The sequence below is a fragment of the Haliotis asinina genome, chromosome 11 (assembly GCF_037392515.1).
Source record: "Haliotis asinina isolate JCU_RB_2024 chromosome 11, JCU_Hal_asi_v2, whole genome shotgun sequence".
Classification (NCBI taxonomy): Eukaryota; Metazoa; Mollusca; class Gastropoda; order Lepetellida; family Haliotidae; genus Haliotis; species Haliotis asinina.
In genome coordinates, this window is record NC_090290.1 from 51,222,753 (window position 1) to 51,241,301 (window position 18,549).

General features: G+C 39.2%; 1 protein-coding gene across 1 annotated transcript in view; it reads left to right on the forward strand.

The window, feature by feature from the left end:
* LOC137255888 (carbonic anhydrase 1-like) overlaps window positions 1-18,549 on the forward strand; it is a 36,511-nt gene that overhangs the window by 4,096 nt on the left and 13,866 nt on the right. The window contains exons 5-6 of the mRNA XM_067793469.1: window positions 14,876-14,951; window positions 15,238-15,348. Of these exons, the coding sequence (XP_067649570.1) occupies window positions 14,876-14,951; window positions 15,238-15,348 (187 nt within the window). The remainder of the gene's footprint in view (window positions 1-14,875; window positions 14,952-15,237; window positions 15,349-18,549) is intronic.

An 18,549-nucleotide genomic window follows, 5' to 3' on the forward strand; every position in this document is an offset into this window, starting at 1 on the left:
TGTTACCAGACTGGATGTACCTACCACACAACCTGACCTTATATAGTATTCCCAGAAGTTGTTACCAGACTGGATGTACCTACCACACAACCTGACCTTATATAGTATTCCCAGAAGTTGCTACCAGACTGGATGTACCTACCACACAACCTGACCTTATATAGTATTCCCAGAAGTTGTTACCAGACTGGATGTACCTACCACACAACCTGACCTTATATAGTATTCCCAGAAGTTGTTACCAGACTGGATGTACCTACCACACAACCTGACCTTATATAGTATTCCCAGAAGTTGTTACCAGACTGGATGTACCTACCACACAACCTGACCTTATATAGTATTCCCAGAAGTTGTTACCAGACTGGATGTACCTACCACACAACCTGACCTTATATAGTATTCCCAGAAGTTGTTACCAGACTGGATGTACCTACCACACAAGCTGACCTTATATAGTATTCCCAGAAGTTGTTACCAGACTGGATGTACCCACCACACAACCTGACCTTATATAGTATTCCCAGAAGTTGTTACCAGACTGGATGTACCTACCACACAACCTGACCTTATATAGTATTCCCAGAAGTTGTTACCAGACTGGATGTACCTACCACACAACCTGACCTTATATAGTATTCCCAGAAGTTGTTACCAGACTGGATGTACCTACCACACAACCTGACCTTATATAGTATTCCCAGAAGTTGTTACCAGACTGGATGTACCTACCACACAACCTGACCTTATATAGTATTCCCAGAAGTTGTTACCAGACTGGATGTACCCACCACACAACCTGACCTTATATAGTATTCCCAGAAGTTGTTACCAGACTGGATGTACCCACCACACAACCTGACCTTATATAGTATTCCCAGAAGTTGTTACCAGACTGGATGTACCTACCACACAACCTGACCTTATATAGTATTCCCAGAAGTTGTTACCAGACTGGATGTACCTACCACACAAGCTGACCTTATATAGTATTCCCAGAAGTTGTTACCAGACTGGATGTACCTACCACACAACCTGGCCTTATATAGAATTCCCAGAAGTTGTTACCAGACTGGATGTACCTACCACACAACCTGACCTTATATAGTATTCCCAGAAGTTGTTACCAGACTGGATGTACCTACCACACAACCTGGCCTTATATAGTATTCCCAGAAGTTGTTCCCAGACTGGATGTACCTACCACACAACCTGACCTTATATAGTATTCCCAGAAGTTGTTACCAGACTGGATGTACCTACCACACAACCTGACCTTATATAGTATTCCCAGAAGTTGTTACCAGACTGGATGTACCTACCACACAACCTGGCCTTATATAGTATTCCCAGAAGTTGTTACCAGACTGGATGTACCTACCACACAACCTGACCTTATATAGTATTCCCAGAAGTTGTTACCAGACTGGATGTACCTACCACACAACCTGGCCTTATATAGTATTCCCAGAAGTTGTTACCAGACTGGATGTACCTACCACACAACCTGACCTTATATAGTATTCCCAGAAGTTGTTACCAGACTGATGCGCCTTGGTACACTACCAGTCAAAGTTTTCAGGAAATCGTGTGACAGCATATCCCAACGTTCAACTACTTCTTTCTTCATATTGTCAATACTTCTATGTCCTTTTTTCTTCATTCTGCTCTCCATTAATCCCCACACATTCTCTCTAAGGTTATCTGGGCTATAAATGGACTAGTGTAAAACTTGACCTACAACAGCCAAACACTCTTTTCTGTTGTACCATCAGTGTGTTTCGGGTTGTTGTCCAGCTGAAAATTCTAATTATCTTCATATGTTATGTGGGCCGTTAGAAGGAGGTGGCTATTTGAGATGTCAACATCTCGTTTCTTCGTCAACTGTCCGGTGAATATACACAACGGCACCACAGATGATACTTTACACCACGTGAGAAATTTCGAGCTATGTTTTGGGATATGGTAGATATGTTACAGGGTATCTTTGTCCAGAGTTTGACACAGCTCTGAAATAACTGGGCAGAACTTTCACCACAAAAGAAAACATTATCCCAGTCCTGACTTTTATCAGCCCTACACCAGGTGAGGCGTCTTTCTCTTTGTGCATCTTTCATAAATGGTGAGGGAATTCCGTGCTTTTTCAGTTAGGTCTTTGCAATTCTTGTCAAAGGGTTTCATTACACACCTGAGGGCTTCCTCTATTAATAATCTTATTTATGATATTCTCAATGCTTTTCAAAATAACTCTGAATATAGTAAGGTTAATTCTTACGCCCACGAGAGTTGCCTTCCATGTTGTGTACCTCCTATTATGATGCAACTCCTATTTAATATCAGTATTATGAATCAAAGATTTTCTCAATAATTTCCGGGAAAACTGTAAGTTGTAACATTAGTCAGGTAACTATACTGCGTCCAGACCTATATCATGCGTAAAATCATGTTATCAACACGTTAGCTACATATCTTGACGATTGTTTGAACACAACATGAAATTAATAGATTTTTCAAAATACAAATCACCTATGCGTTTCTATTTTGGGATAATATATATCTGCATAGTTGAAGTTTAGGTCAAGTGTCAAATATACTTCAACGTTTAGCACAGATTTGAAATGTGTGTATTGTGAATACCTATTGCTTGAATATAATGAGACATGCCAGTTAAAGTGTAGCTTAATCGTTGTTTAAAAGTTGATAAGATGATGTCGGTATTTTGTTTTTTCTGCTGGATCCAGTCTATTCCGAAGCCAAGTTTATATTTTTGTCAGTAGCTCATGTTTTTCTCCCTGCATATGAGGTTCATTTAACCATAAGATAAGCTTGATGTTGTAATCTAGTTGGATATAGGTGAACAACACATAAACATCTAAACGATGGCTCTGGTCACATACACGCTGTAGAGGTGGGTTTTCCCACACTCTCCGAAAACCATATTCGTGGGAGCTGACTTGGATAGACCAAGGAAAGAAGTATGAACGGTTTCTGTAGTTTTAATAATGATGGTCCCCACACCTCGGCACCACAACACAGTATTGGAACCACCTTCCAATATAGCCAACTTAGACGTGCATGGCTTGTGTAGTTTGATCCTTACTTCAAGACAAAAAGCTTCGGCAAAACTCCTACTGGTAAAAAAAGAACAGTTTAGACCGGCACAGAGAACCCGAGTACGCGATGCATGCGGTGCACAGCAATGAGTAAACCCATTAGATGTGAAAGGTAGAGCAGATGGGGGAACGCGCACGTGCAATGCATGATGGTGAAATTGATTCTACGCGTAGAAGTTTTGCTGAGACAGGCCAAGCGCTTCACCCATCGCACTATCTTTGATCGCGGACAACCTGGGGACCCTTCGCTCACAATGGCAAGCACCGCAACAAGTTCTCACACATGCTAATATGGGTCAACTGTCAGGTCGGTGTTCAACTTGTCCTTGTTTGCCAGTAGATATCTGTAGTGGTTCTCCGGTTCTATTTGTCAGCTTTAAATTCAGATTTTTATGATTTCGAAGAGGTCAACCATTTCTAAAAAATATTATCCTGGTTTTATTCAAATTAATTTTCAATACAGTTTTGTCAAATAATTCTCCTAAAACAATAAGCCTTATTTGTAACTGTGCAGTCGGCAACCGATGACAAAGAGCAGAGGATATATATCTGGTATTGGTTGTAATGAAAATCTCCCTTACCCCTGTCCTGGTGATCCTAGAAATGAGTTCGTGTATGAAGATTATTAAGAGGAGGTTGGGGCTCAGCACACATCACTGCCTGATACCCAGGTAGCAGCTGAAATACCATTTCCAGTTCGTCCACATCCACGGAGATTTTTGTACATTGATACAAAAAAGCTCAAGAGATTCCTTGAAGTCCTATCACATCTGAACTTCTCCTGTAGAATATTATATCTGATGCTTTTGTGCCATTGCATGCAGCGGAAAGATCTAAAGACTCGCTCACAATTCCATATTTCCCTAGAGATTTATTGACTTTCAGATCTCTCAAACGTTTCCTTATTTCCTCACTTGAGAATGGTTTGTTTATATTCATGTCATTATTATGATCCCGGCTAGCTAGGATGGTCATAAGTGGAAGTGATATCTTGGAGTAAATGTTTTATAAAATGTTCATACCACTGTTGGGGAGATATTTTTCCGGAGATGCAGGATGCTTTTCTGCTACCTTTCACAGTGTTCCAAAACAATTTTAAATTTGTCCTACAGTCAACAAGTTTTTGTCTTTTGGATTCCATGATATTCCTGTTTTTAAATAACACGTCACAATTTAATTCTGGACTCACAAAAGTCCAGAAACTCTCAGCACTGTGGCCACTCTCTCACAAGGGATTTCGCAAAATTAAACAGGCAGCTGTTATGTATATCTGCTAAGGATGAAAAAATGAAAAAAAAATTTTTTCGAAAACTCAAAATTTAAACTCGCTCGCCCATGGGCACGCCCATGGGCGAACAGTGGCCAATGGGTAGGCCCATGGGCGAAAGTGTTTAATTTCATCCAGAATAAATGTTTTGGAGGTTGTAAATGAATGAAAAAATGTTAATAAGTATCATGACACAAATGTCAGCTTGTTGTGACTTGACTCTGCTAACTGACAGCGATTTTAAAAAATCTCGCCCATGGGTGAAAAACATATTGGCCCATGGACGAGAATAATTAATTTCATTGAAACTACATGGTTTTTTTCCAGGCTTTGCTGTTTTTCAATAAATGAACGTGTATTTATTATTGTCTTGACACGAAATTAAGCTTAGTTTGACTTAATTCGGCTAATTTAAAGTGATTTTTCAAAAAGTCTCGCCCATGGGCGAAAACCATTTGGCCCATGGGTGAGAATATTTACTTTTACTCAAAATACACCTTTTCCCATGTTTTGGAGGTTGTGAATGGATGAAAGTATGTTCATAAGTATCATGTCACAAAATTCAACTCATTATGAATTAATTCCGTTAATTTAGAGCTATTTAAGAAAATCTCACTCATGGGCGAAAAACATTTTGGCCCATGGGCGAGAATATTTCCTTTTACCCCAAACACATCTTTTCCAATATTTGGAGGATGTAAATGAATGAAAGTACATTTATGAGTATCATGACAGAAATTTCAACTCATTTTGACTTAATTCCTCTAAATGAGAGCAATTTTGAAAACTCTCGTCCATGGGAGAAAGACAGTTTGGCCCATGGGCGAGAATATTTGCCTTCACTCAAAATACATCTTTTCCTGTGGCTTGGAGGTGTAAATGAATGAGGATATATTTGTAAGTATCATGGCACAAAATCCAACTCATTATGACTTAATTCTGCTAATTGAGACCGAGTTTCAAAAACATATCGCCCATGGGCGAAAAACATTGGGCCCATGAGCAAGAATATTTCCTTTTCACTCCAAATACATCTTTTCTAATGTTTTGGAGGATGTAAATGAATGAAAGTGCCATTATGAGTATCATGACACAAAATTCAACTGATTTTGACTTAATTTTGCGAGTTCAGGAAGATTTTTAAAAAATATGCCAGAATAATTACTTTTACTCAAAATATATCGTTTCCTGTGTTTTGGAGGTTGTAAATGAATGAGGATATATTTGTAAGTATCATGGCACAAAATTCAACTCATTTTGACTTAATTCTGCTAATTTGTAACAAGTACAAGAATCTGGACTTCCACTTAAATTTTCGTAGTTTTTTTTATTGTCTTGGGGGTTGTAAATTTATAAACGAAAGTGTGTTTATAAGTATCACGACAAAAAAAATGAAATCATTCCGGTTTTAATTCAACTAATCTCGCTCGTGGACGAAAATATTTTCGTTTGCTCGTTTTCTTTATTTTGCAAACATGTGGTTTAAAAATAGATGAAATTCTAATGACAATTCAGTTTAATTTCGTGAGTTTAGTTTTATGCAATATCCTAGCAATATGGCGGCGGTTTCTAGATAATCGAGTTTGGATCAGACAATCCAGTGATCAACAGCATGAGCATCTACCTGCACAATTGGGAACTGATGACATGTGTCAGCAAAAGTCAGCGAGCCTGACCACCCCATCCCGTTAGTCACCTCTTACGACAAGCATAGTCGCCTTTTATGGCAAGCATGGGTTGTTGAAGCCCTCTTCTACTCCAGATCTTCACGGGTCCCGAACACAGAGCTTTACTTCCAGCAACATATACAGTACACTTAGAATACCTAGCCTTGAGATTCTTTTGAATTTAGGTATTCTATAAATATAACAAAATTCAACCTATATCTATGAAGTTGAAGTTATTTGTGAAAGCCCTAATCAAGAGTGACCAAACTCCAGTGACTATGCTGGGACACATTAATAAACGGTGTTGTGAGATCTTTAAACTGTATTGAAATATGTCTTGTCAATTCCACTGACATTCGCCAAATGTACCTACCTAGTAGTTTTAAGTGTACCTACCCAGTTTAGCATGTTTCGTTTTAATAGTGTGGTCTCCATTTTTAGTAATTCCCGTTTGCCAGTCCCGGCTTTTTTTCGTCCGAGGTTTTATGGGGTATTCTCCTATTTGTCAGACCAGAAATAATCTACAACAGGGGTAGGTCACTCGCTTGTTTTCTTTACTATTTGTACTAATTAGTATGCGCCTCCTCGTGCTCCAATGCACACAGTGACCTGATTCGTCTCCATCGCAACTTAGGCTGCGTTTAACAGTACTTCAGCCAGTTTACTGTATCAGTCGAAATCTTACAATGAATGAATGAATGAGTGAAGAGCAAGAAGTATATGTGAATGAATGAAAGAAATGATAAAAGAAAGAAGTACATATGTGAATGAATGAGAAAGATATAATAAAAGAAAGAAGTACATATGTGAATGAATGAAAGAATAAAAACATGCTAAAGAACGCAAAACAATCGTTAGATCACATGTGTTAACATCAGCTTGTTATTGTCTTCCTGGTCAGACGTAACAATTGTCAGACAGGCTAAAACAACAAACTATCTGGTTGACTGCACAGCTGCCTGTTGACGTAGTATACCCACATCACCTACATTTCCTGCGTAACCTTCATCTACATCACCACCCTTAATATACTGAGCAGAGAGCACAGAAGGCCCTATAGCTGTAACCACTGAACCGTGGCGTCTCTCTGCTCCAAAGTTCCCAAGTGGGGGTGTCCTTCTCTACCTCTTCCATTAATCTTTATAACATCTAACAAGCTCAACGTATGCATTTTTTTACTCAAATGTGATGTTATACATTAGATTACATAAGAGTATTTTTTTATGCATTATTCAGTTGATAAATTATTATTTCATGATACATATATGTACAATATTTTGCTTCGATTCTGTAACTACCCACATTATGACATTGAGACCATTCTGATTTATCGAGTAAAATACGATTGTATAGTTTTGAGTTTGAATTTTGGCATATTTTACCGGTTTGCCACTTTTGCACTCTGCCCTTTTAAAGGGGGCGTGCATATTTTGGTGGTTTTTAGCATTCCATCTATTCATTTGGATTTATTAATTTATTTGTTTTTGTTTTGTTTTGTTTTGTTTTGTTTTTTACTGCTAGTGGGCCTGTTAGTCTGCTTTGATATCTGTAAATTTATTCTGACGTTTGACGAGCGAAACATGAAGTGTTGTTATCATGTATGTTATGTAATTATATTATTGGTATGGAGCGGCATTGATATGTATGTTTATGCTTGCCAATCCAGTCCCGATTACTTGAGGAGATTAGTTTAAACTATAGATTACCGTATCCATACTATTAATGTGTAATCATTATATCGGGCTATGAGGAATACGTAATGTAATCAAGATTGACTTTGCGTTTACTTTTCTATTTTTTAAATAAATTTTCAAATTTAAATTAGCAAAACACTCGAAAAGATTTACTTTGGCTTTCGTGATTGTGGTCTCTAAGTATTTTAGAAATTATGTTGTTGAGACAACTAGAACTGTTGATCTGCAGTCTTTCAAAATTCATTTTCACGAGATATATTCTCCCTTTTTACCAGTTCTCAAAAAGAACATATAGCTGTTTACACAAAAGTATCTTCCCGTAAAAAAAGTAGGACATAGCATAGCAGCGCATTTGCCATAACTGAAGTTGTTAAAATGATCCTGAAAACTGTCATTTTCAACATTCACCTTGCAAGCAATTTTATCAAGAAACTAAATAACTCATTACTAATGGAAGGAGTGAACTGAAAGCCCATTTTATTAACTGAAGTCACTGATTGAACTCGCTAACACCGATTCACTTACATTCTGGTACACGTGTCTTATTTCCTTTCCTGAGGACACACATTTTACTTTTTTTATAGAAAATCCGTGTCTAATCCCATAAAACAACACCGTTGTCACTACACCAAACGATTTTGACCTCGACCTAAAACAAAGGTTTAACTGACAGGACTACCTGTAAGATATCCCTTTCTTGATAACGAGTTTAATAGCTACGCCGAAATGCTGCTTACCTTATAAGAAGTTGTATATCCATAGAACTTTCGTGTTTTTTTCCAAATGATCATGACCTGAACAGATATTACTTTGTCAAAGACTTCATGAGTGATTTTCAAGTTCTAATCCACACACTGATTTCCACTTTTTCATCATTTTGACTTTTATCTCAGTTTGTTGAGTATCTCAGCATAACTCGCAAAGACAGTGGAAACAGAGCGGAACGATGACGCTTTCTGTTTCTTCCGCGTTCACTTACGTAATTTCCGCAAAGCGCCTACGACAATTTCCACCGAAAGTCATGTCTCGTCCGCTGGTTTGTTTATTGGAGTAAAACAGCTGCCGCTTTCAAGTGTATTTTACTTGTCATATACAAAATTCATCCATGGATCACATTAGGTCATTAGGGGACACCAGCTTTGAAATGAACAGGTGTTCGTGAGTGTATATGGATGAAAAAGACTGATTGCGCAAGACGCGCAGCCAAATATCTCACATTCAAAGGACATCTCGAATTGATTGTTTTATAAGGCGTCGAGCTGACCAGTTGGTTTTGGTGTTGTGTATAAACCTCCTTTGCAAGAACTTTGTCAAGCATACCTGCTTTGTCCTTTTGCAAGACCTGCACATATTAGTGTTTGAAAGACATTGACATTTATGTGCATGTGCTCTGGAAAACCTTGTCCGGCACGATATTCCTTCCAATTTAGTTATTGTGTGCATGCTGCATTTCAATTTTGGAAATGTGCTTAAAACATATTTTGATTCTCAAAGAACGTGGTTCGTTTAGCAAGTAAAATATTGCTTTGATTAACACTTCACCAGTACTATGCAATATTACAGAATACACAAAACCGGATACACAAACACGACAAATTATAGCATTGTTATTAGGGGTATATGGGGTTATAGGAGTCCCTTTTTATCCACCGAGACAAGTCCTACACGCCCTGGTGGGGTGTGGATTCGGGGGAGGGGGTAACGGAGGAGATGACCAAGAAACACGTACTCCATACGCTATCATGGTCTTCCTTACTGCTTGAAGATCGACCTTTTCTCACAGTGGTCTATGATGACTTCGGTGAACGGAATAGAACTTATTCACTGTGAAAACCAGAAAATTGTTGAATCCGTCCACGATTTTATCATAAAACACAACGCTTGATTTTTAATTTTTTAACAGGAAACTAATTAACTTGTCAAAAACCTTCTCACAAATGTTCAGTGTTTCTACAAAGAGCTAGTCAGACACAACAAACCATAACTCTATTTTTCATGTTTACTTATATGATAGTTGTATTTTATGTAATGATATGTATGCATATGTTATTATATGATAGTTCATATGGATGACGACACATGCTTCATTTATATTTTGTATTATATGCTGTATGGGTGAGGTACTGTAAAGCTTGTTCACCAGTCCCAATCAGAGTTCCAAAACACACAAATATACAACATGGAGATGTGTGGAGAAAATAGAGACATATGGAGAACAGCAATGTCATAACTGAACAGAAATCATTCCCTCTATTGGTGAAGGCCGTGTGGGATTAGTTAAACAAAGAAATCTAGTCGACCATGTCTCCTAATCCTCTTACTCCTTAAACAAACGACTTGCCTGGGCTGTCTAAAATTGAATTGAATTTTTTGTAAATTCGATGTTTCGGGTATTACGTGAGGAGATAATCAGGTGTCAACACTATGGCGTTCGACGTTCCGGACATGAAGGAAAACCAAATACGTTATAAAGTACAGTAATGTGGTCACTATGAGCGAGGCAGACGGTCTGATGAGCACAGCTCATTACGGAAATCTCTTGTCTTTGGAGCTGCTCGTTGAGACGCTGAAGCCATCTGTCAAGTTCTTCTTTATTCTTTATTGTGGCCACTGTGTCACAATATGCTGTTTACAATGCTCACAGACCCTCGATTCACGATGACGCCAACTTTCTCGACTACTGTTCGTGCGACGACTATCTTTCAGGAATTGGTTCCACAGCTCATTCTTTCACCGATGTCTTTGTGTATGTGTTTTAGTTCGTTAATTAGCGTAGAGACGAGTCTTCTGCTATTCTCGGGCACAAGTTCTCCGAGGCAGTCGACGCTCCGGGTGTCATTAGAACAGTGTTGAGCACTGTCACACTCCACTGCTTTTCGACAGTCCTGTTGTGTATTTGATAAAACAATCGACAATCCGGGTGTGAACCAAAAGAGGATACCACCATTCTCATCGGTGGATGAAATGGGATGAAGAAAACCCGCATTCTCTTCATCACATTGCTACACCGTATTTACCATAACGAATGTTTAAATATCACTTTATGTAAATAGAGCATCACAACAAGCTGGAACCATGTATTATATTAAGATGGTACTAACTATACTCGATTCGAACCACTGCTTTACAGTTCACTGACTGCCGTGTATGCAGGCTTTTCCCACGTGGCGGGGTAAAACTTAATGATCTATTATCCCTCGCAAGGCCACGTGAACCAATCAGAAATGGACATTCTTAAATGGGGTAGGAGAAATGTGCCCTGTACGTTCTTTATGAACCTTGATCTTTCAGGTACATCTCATCAGTTGTGTACAAATACTGGTCTAGAATAATGTTTCAAACACTTTAATACGTATTGATGCAGGGGCTCATTATATATGTTCTTGTTTACGTCCCGCTCGTCAAACGTCAGAATAAATTTACAGGTACCAAAGCAGACTCACTCGCTGGGCCACTAGCAATAAAAAAACCAAACAAAGCAAAAACAGATAAATCAATTAATTTAAACAAATGGATGGAATACTTAAACCCACCTAAATATTAACATGCATGCATCATTTAAAAAGATAGAGCGCTAAAGTGGCAAGATTCGAACTCAAAACTATTCAATCGTATTTTACTCGATAAATCAAAATGGTCTCAATGTCATAATGTGGGTAGTTACAGAATCAAAGCAAAATATTTTACATGTTTATGTACGATTTATTTAGCAAAGCTAGAAAAATCCCCGACAAACACGGCCGCTTCTCCTCAATATGTGGGTTTGTGAGAGTGAGGGTACTCCCTACAAGGCTCACTCCCATTAGTGAACAAGGAGTCCTCCCATTTTATGTATTTTTAACTCGATAGGTACGGAAAATTAATTAGGCGATGTGGGTATGTCATGACTGGTTGATTTCTCAGGATTAGGTGAATTGGGTATGGTAGAGTCGATATACTATGATCATAGGAGATATAGCAACCATGTTGGAGTGAAGGAATGACAAAACTCTGTGATAGATTAATGAGTGTCTTTTTTAAGCATTATGAAAATGGTAATGGTAAATTAACGCAAAATGCCCTAAACCTGTCCAGCGTGTCATATATATAATTTATCAACTGAATAATACATAAAAATACTCTTATGATTATGTATAACATCACATTTTAATAAAAAGATGCATGCGTTGAGCTTGTTAGATGTTTTAAGATTAATGGAAGAGGTAGAGAAGGACACCCCCACTTGGGAACTTGGGAGCAGAGAGACGCCACGGTTCAGTGGTTACAGCTATAGGGCCTTCTGTGCTCTCTGCTCAGTATATTAAGGGTGGTGATGTAGATGAAGGTTACGCAGGAAATGTAGGTGATGTGGGTATACTACGTCAACAGGCAGCTGTGCAGTCAACCAGATAGTTTGTTGTTTTAACCTGTCTGACAATTGTTACGTCTGACCAGGAAGACAATAACAAGCTGATGTTAACACATGTGATCTAACGATAGTTTTGCGTTCTTTTGGAAGGGATGGCCGTGGTGTATCATTTATTCTTTCATTCATTCACATATGTACTTCTTTCTTTTATTATATCTTTCTCATTCATTCACATATGTACTTCTTTCTTTTATCATTTCTTTCATTCATTCACATATACTTCTTGCTATTCATTCATTCATTCATTCATTGTAAGATTTCGACCGATACAGTAAACTGGCTGAAGTACTGTTAAACGCAGCCTAAGTTGCGATGGAGACGAATCAGGTCACTGTGTGCATTGGAGCATGAGGAGGCGCATACTAATTAGTACAAATGGTAAAGAAAACAAGCGAGTGACCTACCCCTGTTGTAGATTATTTCTGGTCTGACAAATAGGAGAATACCCCATAAAACCTCGGACGAAGAAAAGCCGGGACTGGCAAACGGGAATTACTAAAATGGAGACCACACTATTAAAACGAAACATGCTAAACTGGGTAGGTACACTTAAAACTGCTAGGTAGGTACATTTGGCGAATGTCAGTGGAATTGACAAGACATATTTCAATACAGTTTAAAGATCTCACAACACCGTTTATTAATGTGTCCCAGCATAGTCACTGGAGTTTGGTCACTCTTGATTAGGGCTTTCACAAATAACTTCAATTTCATAGGTATAGGTTGAATACCTAAATTCAAAAGAATCTCAAGGCTTAGTATTCTAAGTGTACTGTATATGTTGCTGGAAGTAAAGAGCTTCAACAGCCCATGCTTTGATTACACGGTGCCATGCTTGCCATAAAAGGCGACTATGCGTGTCGTAAGAGGCGACTAACGGGATGGGGTGGTCAGGCTCGCTGACTTGGTTGACACATGTCATCAGTTCCCAATTGTGCAGGTCGATGCTCATGCTGTTGATCACTGGATTGTCTGATCCAAACTCGATTATCTAGAAACCGCCGCCATATTGCTGGGATATTACTGAGTGCGACATAAAACTAAACTCACGAAATTACACTGAATTGTCATTAGAATTTCAGCTATTTTTAAACCACATGTTTGCAAAATAAAGAAAACAAGCAAACGAAAATATTTTCGTCCACGAGCGAGATTAGTCGAATTAAGACCGGAATGATTTCATTTTTTTGGTCATGATTCTTATAAACACACTTTCATTCATATATTTACAACCCCCAAGACAATAAAAAAACTATGAAAATTTAAGTGGAAGTCCAGATTCTTGTACTTGTTACAAATTAGCAGAATTAAGTCAAAATGAGTTGAATTTTGTGCCATGATACATACAAATGTATCCTCATTCATTTACAACCTCCAAACCACAGGAAAAGATGTATTTTGAGTGAAGGCAAATATTCTCGCCCATGGGCCAAACTGTCTTTCTCCCATGGACGAGAGTTTTCAAAATTGCTCTCATTTAGAGGAATTAAGTCAAAATGAGTTGAAATTTCTGTCATGATACTCATAAATGTACTTTCATTCATTTACATCCTCCAAATATTGGAAAAGATGTGTTTGGGGTAAAAGGAAATATTCTCGCCCATGGGCCAAAATGTTTTTCGCCCATGAGTGAGATTTTCTTAAATAGCTCTAAATTAACGGAATTAATTCAAAATGAGTTGAATTTTGTGACATGATATTTATGAACATACTTTCATCCATTCACAACCTCCAAAACATGGGAAAAGGTGTATTTTGAGTAAAAGTAAATATTCTCACCCATGGGCCAAATGGTTTTCGCCCATGGGCGAGACTTTTTGAAAAATCACTTTAAATTAGCCGAATTAAGTCAAACTAAGCTTAATTTCGTGTCAAGACAATAATAAATACACGTTCATTTATTGAAAAACTGCAAAGCCTGGAAAAAACCATGTAGTTTCAATGAAATTAATTATTCTCGTCAATGGGCCAATATGTTTTTCACCCATGGGCGAGATTTTTTAAAATCGCTGTCAGTTAGCAGAGTCAAGTCACAACAAGCTGACACTTGTGTCATGATACTTATTAACATTTTTTCATTCATTTACAACCTCCAAAACATTTATTCTGGATGAAATTAAACACTTTCGCCCATGGGCCTACCCATTGGCCACTGTTCGCCCATGGGCGTGCCCATGGGCGAGCGAGTTTAAATTTTGAGTTTTCGAAAAAACTTTTTCATTTTTTCATCCTTAGCACATATACATAACAGCTGCCTGTTTAATTTTGCGAAATCCCTTGTGAGAGAGTGGCCACAGTGCTGAGAGTTTCTGGACTTTTGTGAGTCCAGAATTGAATTGTGACGTGTTAAATGCAAATGCTTGTTTAACAATCTTCGTTAAATTCTAACCTGTTTTAAATCCACTCAAAATCTCAGTCTGCTCTAAGCTCGTTATCCTACCATGTAAGTTGATAATTCATTTCAGTTCCTTCAGATACTTGATGATCTAATGTCTCGGTACAGACACGCGATGGTCTTATGTGTTTGTTACAGCTGCTTGATGGTCTAGTGTTTGAGTGCAGACACCTGACGGTCTAATGTCTCAGCACAGACACGTGATGGTCTAATGTCTCCGTTACAGATGCTGTTTAGTCTGATGTAGAAATGTATTTGTTGTTCAGCCCTACACCTGGGCATGTTATGATTTTCTCTGTTGTCATGATACAATCTGGTCAAACTGTTACAGACGCGCTACGGACAGCACAATCCTCAGTTAGACGCCATCCTCAGTCGGCTCCCTGATATCCAAGACTACACCGGAGGTGGGCATACAGACGTGCTTTATACGTCTTCTTATCTTGTGCTTACACACTGATGATACTAGAATAACTGACATATCGTGACACATCTGACACATCTGACATACCGACACACATATGACACTCTGTGACACATCTGACATACTTTGACACACCGGACACTGTGACACACATCACACATACCGTAATACATCTGACATGTTAGGTGTCAATTAGTGGCGCGACAATTTCTTTTCATACCTAATCTGTATATAATGATACCTGTTCTTAAGTCAAGTACTTGTTTCAGACGACGTGTGCACTGAACGACCGTGTACAAGAGGAATGAAAAACCTGATGATGAACAGAATGGTAAACCAGAAAGCCTGCCCTCACTACGCGTCCGGATTAGGCAACTGTGGTAAGTTGTCTCCTCTTGATGTCCATGACCCGCAGTAATGTTTTAGTCTTTACGGCCAAACATCTGGCAGGCTCGGGCCAACTAATTACTTCAGCAGTGGTACCCGCACCTTCATGTTGTTAATACAACACTTTGGAGATTAATCAACAATCACTCATCTACTGCCAGCAAACCACCAGAAAATCAGGAAGGCTCACGGAATCCAACAGCGTATGGGGTCTTAAGCATGACCAGTATATACATGTGGTTGAGTTCAGTTGGGTTTTAGGTCACATCGGCAATACCCCGGCCATATAGTGACGCGATAAAGTTTGCATTTGTTACCCTTCTAAATCCATGGTCCAAAAACGATTTCTTTCCAAAACATATATTTTCATTCACTACCATTTAAAAACAGAATATGTCATCGCACCAAATATTAAAGCAAGGAAATCGTTATTCCCTTTACAAACTACAGTTTATGATACAGGTCAACTTCCCTCAGATAATTTACGGTCAGATGATCGCTCACACAGGAAAACAGAACTTTCAGATTTCTCGCAAAATAATGGGGGTTCCATGGAGTCAAAAATTCCACACAGTCAAGCAAAATGTCGTTGATGGTGAAGACTTCATCACAAGAGACACACATGGGAGGCCCACCCCCATCCTTTTTCAACAGATAGCCATGACCAATGCATATAATATCATGTTACGTTCCCTCCTCATTCTCAACATTTCATATACAGGAGACACGTAAAGGTCTGGGGTAGAATAGACCTTCATCAACCCATGCTTGCCATAAAAGGCGACCATGCTTATCGCAAGAGGCGACTAACGGGTGGTCAGGCTCGCTGACGTGGTAGTCACATGTCCCAGTTGCGCTTATCGATGCTCATGCTGTTGATCACTGGATTGTCTGGTCCAGACTCGATTATTTAGATACCACTGCCACATAGTTGGAATATTGGTGAGTGCGGCGTAGAACTAAACTCACTCAATCATATACAAGAACGTTTGTCTCGGTTTTGTCCCACTTACCCCGGGATTGTTGAAGAGAATCTCTGTCTAGCACATGTATAATCCACTGTGATTCTATCTTTGCATGTGTGTTATACCACCCATCCACATTATGGTGGCTGTGCAAACGCCTGAAACATATACCGCAAATTATATTGACGTACAGAAGAAAGTACTCATAAGGTGTTTTGTAATGATTTCCAAAAAGAAATAAAGTAAACTAGGCGGCAAAAGAAAGTATAGGTTGGCAAAACTAAATGTTCTTTGAAAATGTTATACCTGTTGGACGGTGAGTATTCTGACAATCAATGTCCAAAAAATAACACCACCCAAGTAGGTGAGTACAGCTCAAATGATGGTGCCGTGCCTCGACGGTAAAATGGTAAAGCATGTTTTAAGCATATAGCACGCGATGCACAGGCTAAACTGGTGTATAAATATCGTCATCTCATAGCATGACAACACGGCTGATAAAGCAGAAAGTAGATATTCCAAGCCTGGGATTGCTTGGGATGGCAAAAATGGGAGCAACACAAATTGGGAGAAGGTTCGGGTGTACGCCACTGACAGTAGCCAGGCTTCTGCAACGATACCTTCAGACAGGAAGGACAGATGACAGGCCAGAACTGGAAGAAGACCAGTCACAACACCATGGGAAGACAGGCAAATACGGACCATTCACTTGCGAAACTGCTTCGTGACGGCCGCTACAGCCCTCAGACATCGCATCAGCCAACGCACAGCACTTCGTAGACTTCGTGCAGCAGGAATCAGATCATATCGCTCCTTCCGAGGAATGTCTTTTACTGCACAACATCAACTCCAGAGACTGTGAAGGGCAAGAAGTGTTCGAGTCTGGCAAGTGAGACAGTGGCGCCAAGTGATGTTTACCGACGAGATTTGTTGTTTCAAGTTGTTTCAGAATGATGCCAGGGAACGGATTTATCGTCGTAGAGGTGAAAGATAAGCTCCAGCATGCATTCGAGAAGTCCAGCCATTCGGTAGAGGAGCTGTCATTGTGTGGGGCGATATATGTGGGGAACAGAAGACTGACCTGGTGATTGTGCAGAGGAACCTGAATGCTGTGCAGTACCGAGACCAAGTCATACAGCCAGTTGTGCTTCCATTCCTGCAAAACCAACCACAAGGTACGATGGTTTCAACACCACAATGCCAGGCCCCATATAGCCAGACGGACTGTGGACTTTGTCAATCGTCAATCGTCACAATGTCCACTTTTCCCATGACCTGCCTGCTCACCTGACATGAACCCGACACAACATCTGTAAGACCATTTAAACAGATAGATTAGAAGACGCCACCAATCCCCCGTGAAGAGATAAGTGCTGGAACGTGTCCTGAGGGAAGAGTGGCAAAAGATTCCACCAAACGACTTCAGACGTCTGACGTCATCGATGAGGCGACGGATCACGGGATGCATTGGTGCACGTGGGGGTCATACACGCTACTGAGACTCTAATTGTGCCAAGATGATTTTTTTGTGAACCTGAAAAATGTTGAAATTCACTTGTTCCGATATCACTGAAAATAGTTATTTCGGACCCCTCCATTGTTCCATAAGTCCCCACACGTCATGTGTCGTCAGTACCTCCTTCAGAATGTGATTAGACAATGATCTATAATTATTCTTTAGCATAAATTGCACATTTAACCAAAGTCATTGTTATGTCTTTTTTACTGTTCATTACAGTTGACCTATACTTTCTTTTGCCGCTTTGTTCAGATGTTTTGAAAAGTTGTTTTGAAACAAACAGTGTGTGCATGGTGCCAGAGCTCCCCATATACCCTGTGCAATGACTTGTGTGCTGGTCAAATGATAGTATGAGCAAGACCAATCAGGGTAAGCCCTGGTCAAATGTTAGTATCAGCAAAACCAATCAGGGTGAGCCCTGGTGTAATGGTAGTATTATAGACTGCCAAAATGTAGTTGTATGAAGCTCAAGCCCTTATGTGATGCTGGCCGCACTACCTGGACAACTTGTGTCAGAAATATTTTATTAAAGCATGGTTTTTGGTATGCATGGATCAGTCAGGATGTTGGCAACGTGAATTATTTTAATACATGTATGTTTATTTATGAACAGGCTTTTTGAAAACCTTAAACAATGTTCGTTAACTTCACTTCAAAATGGTAATAATTGTTTACTAGTCACCATTTAAGACACTTTTAAATCTCAGTTC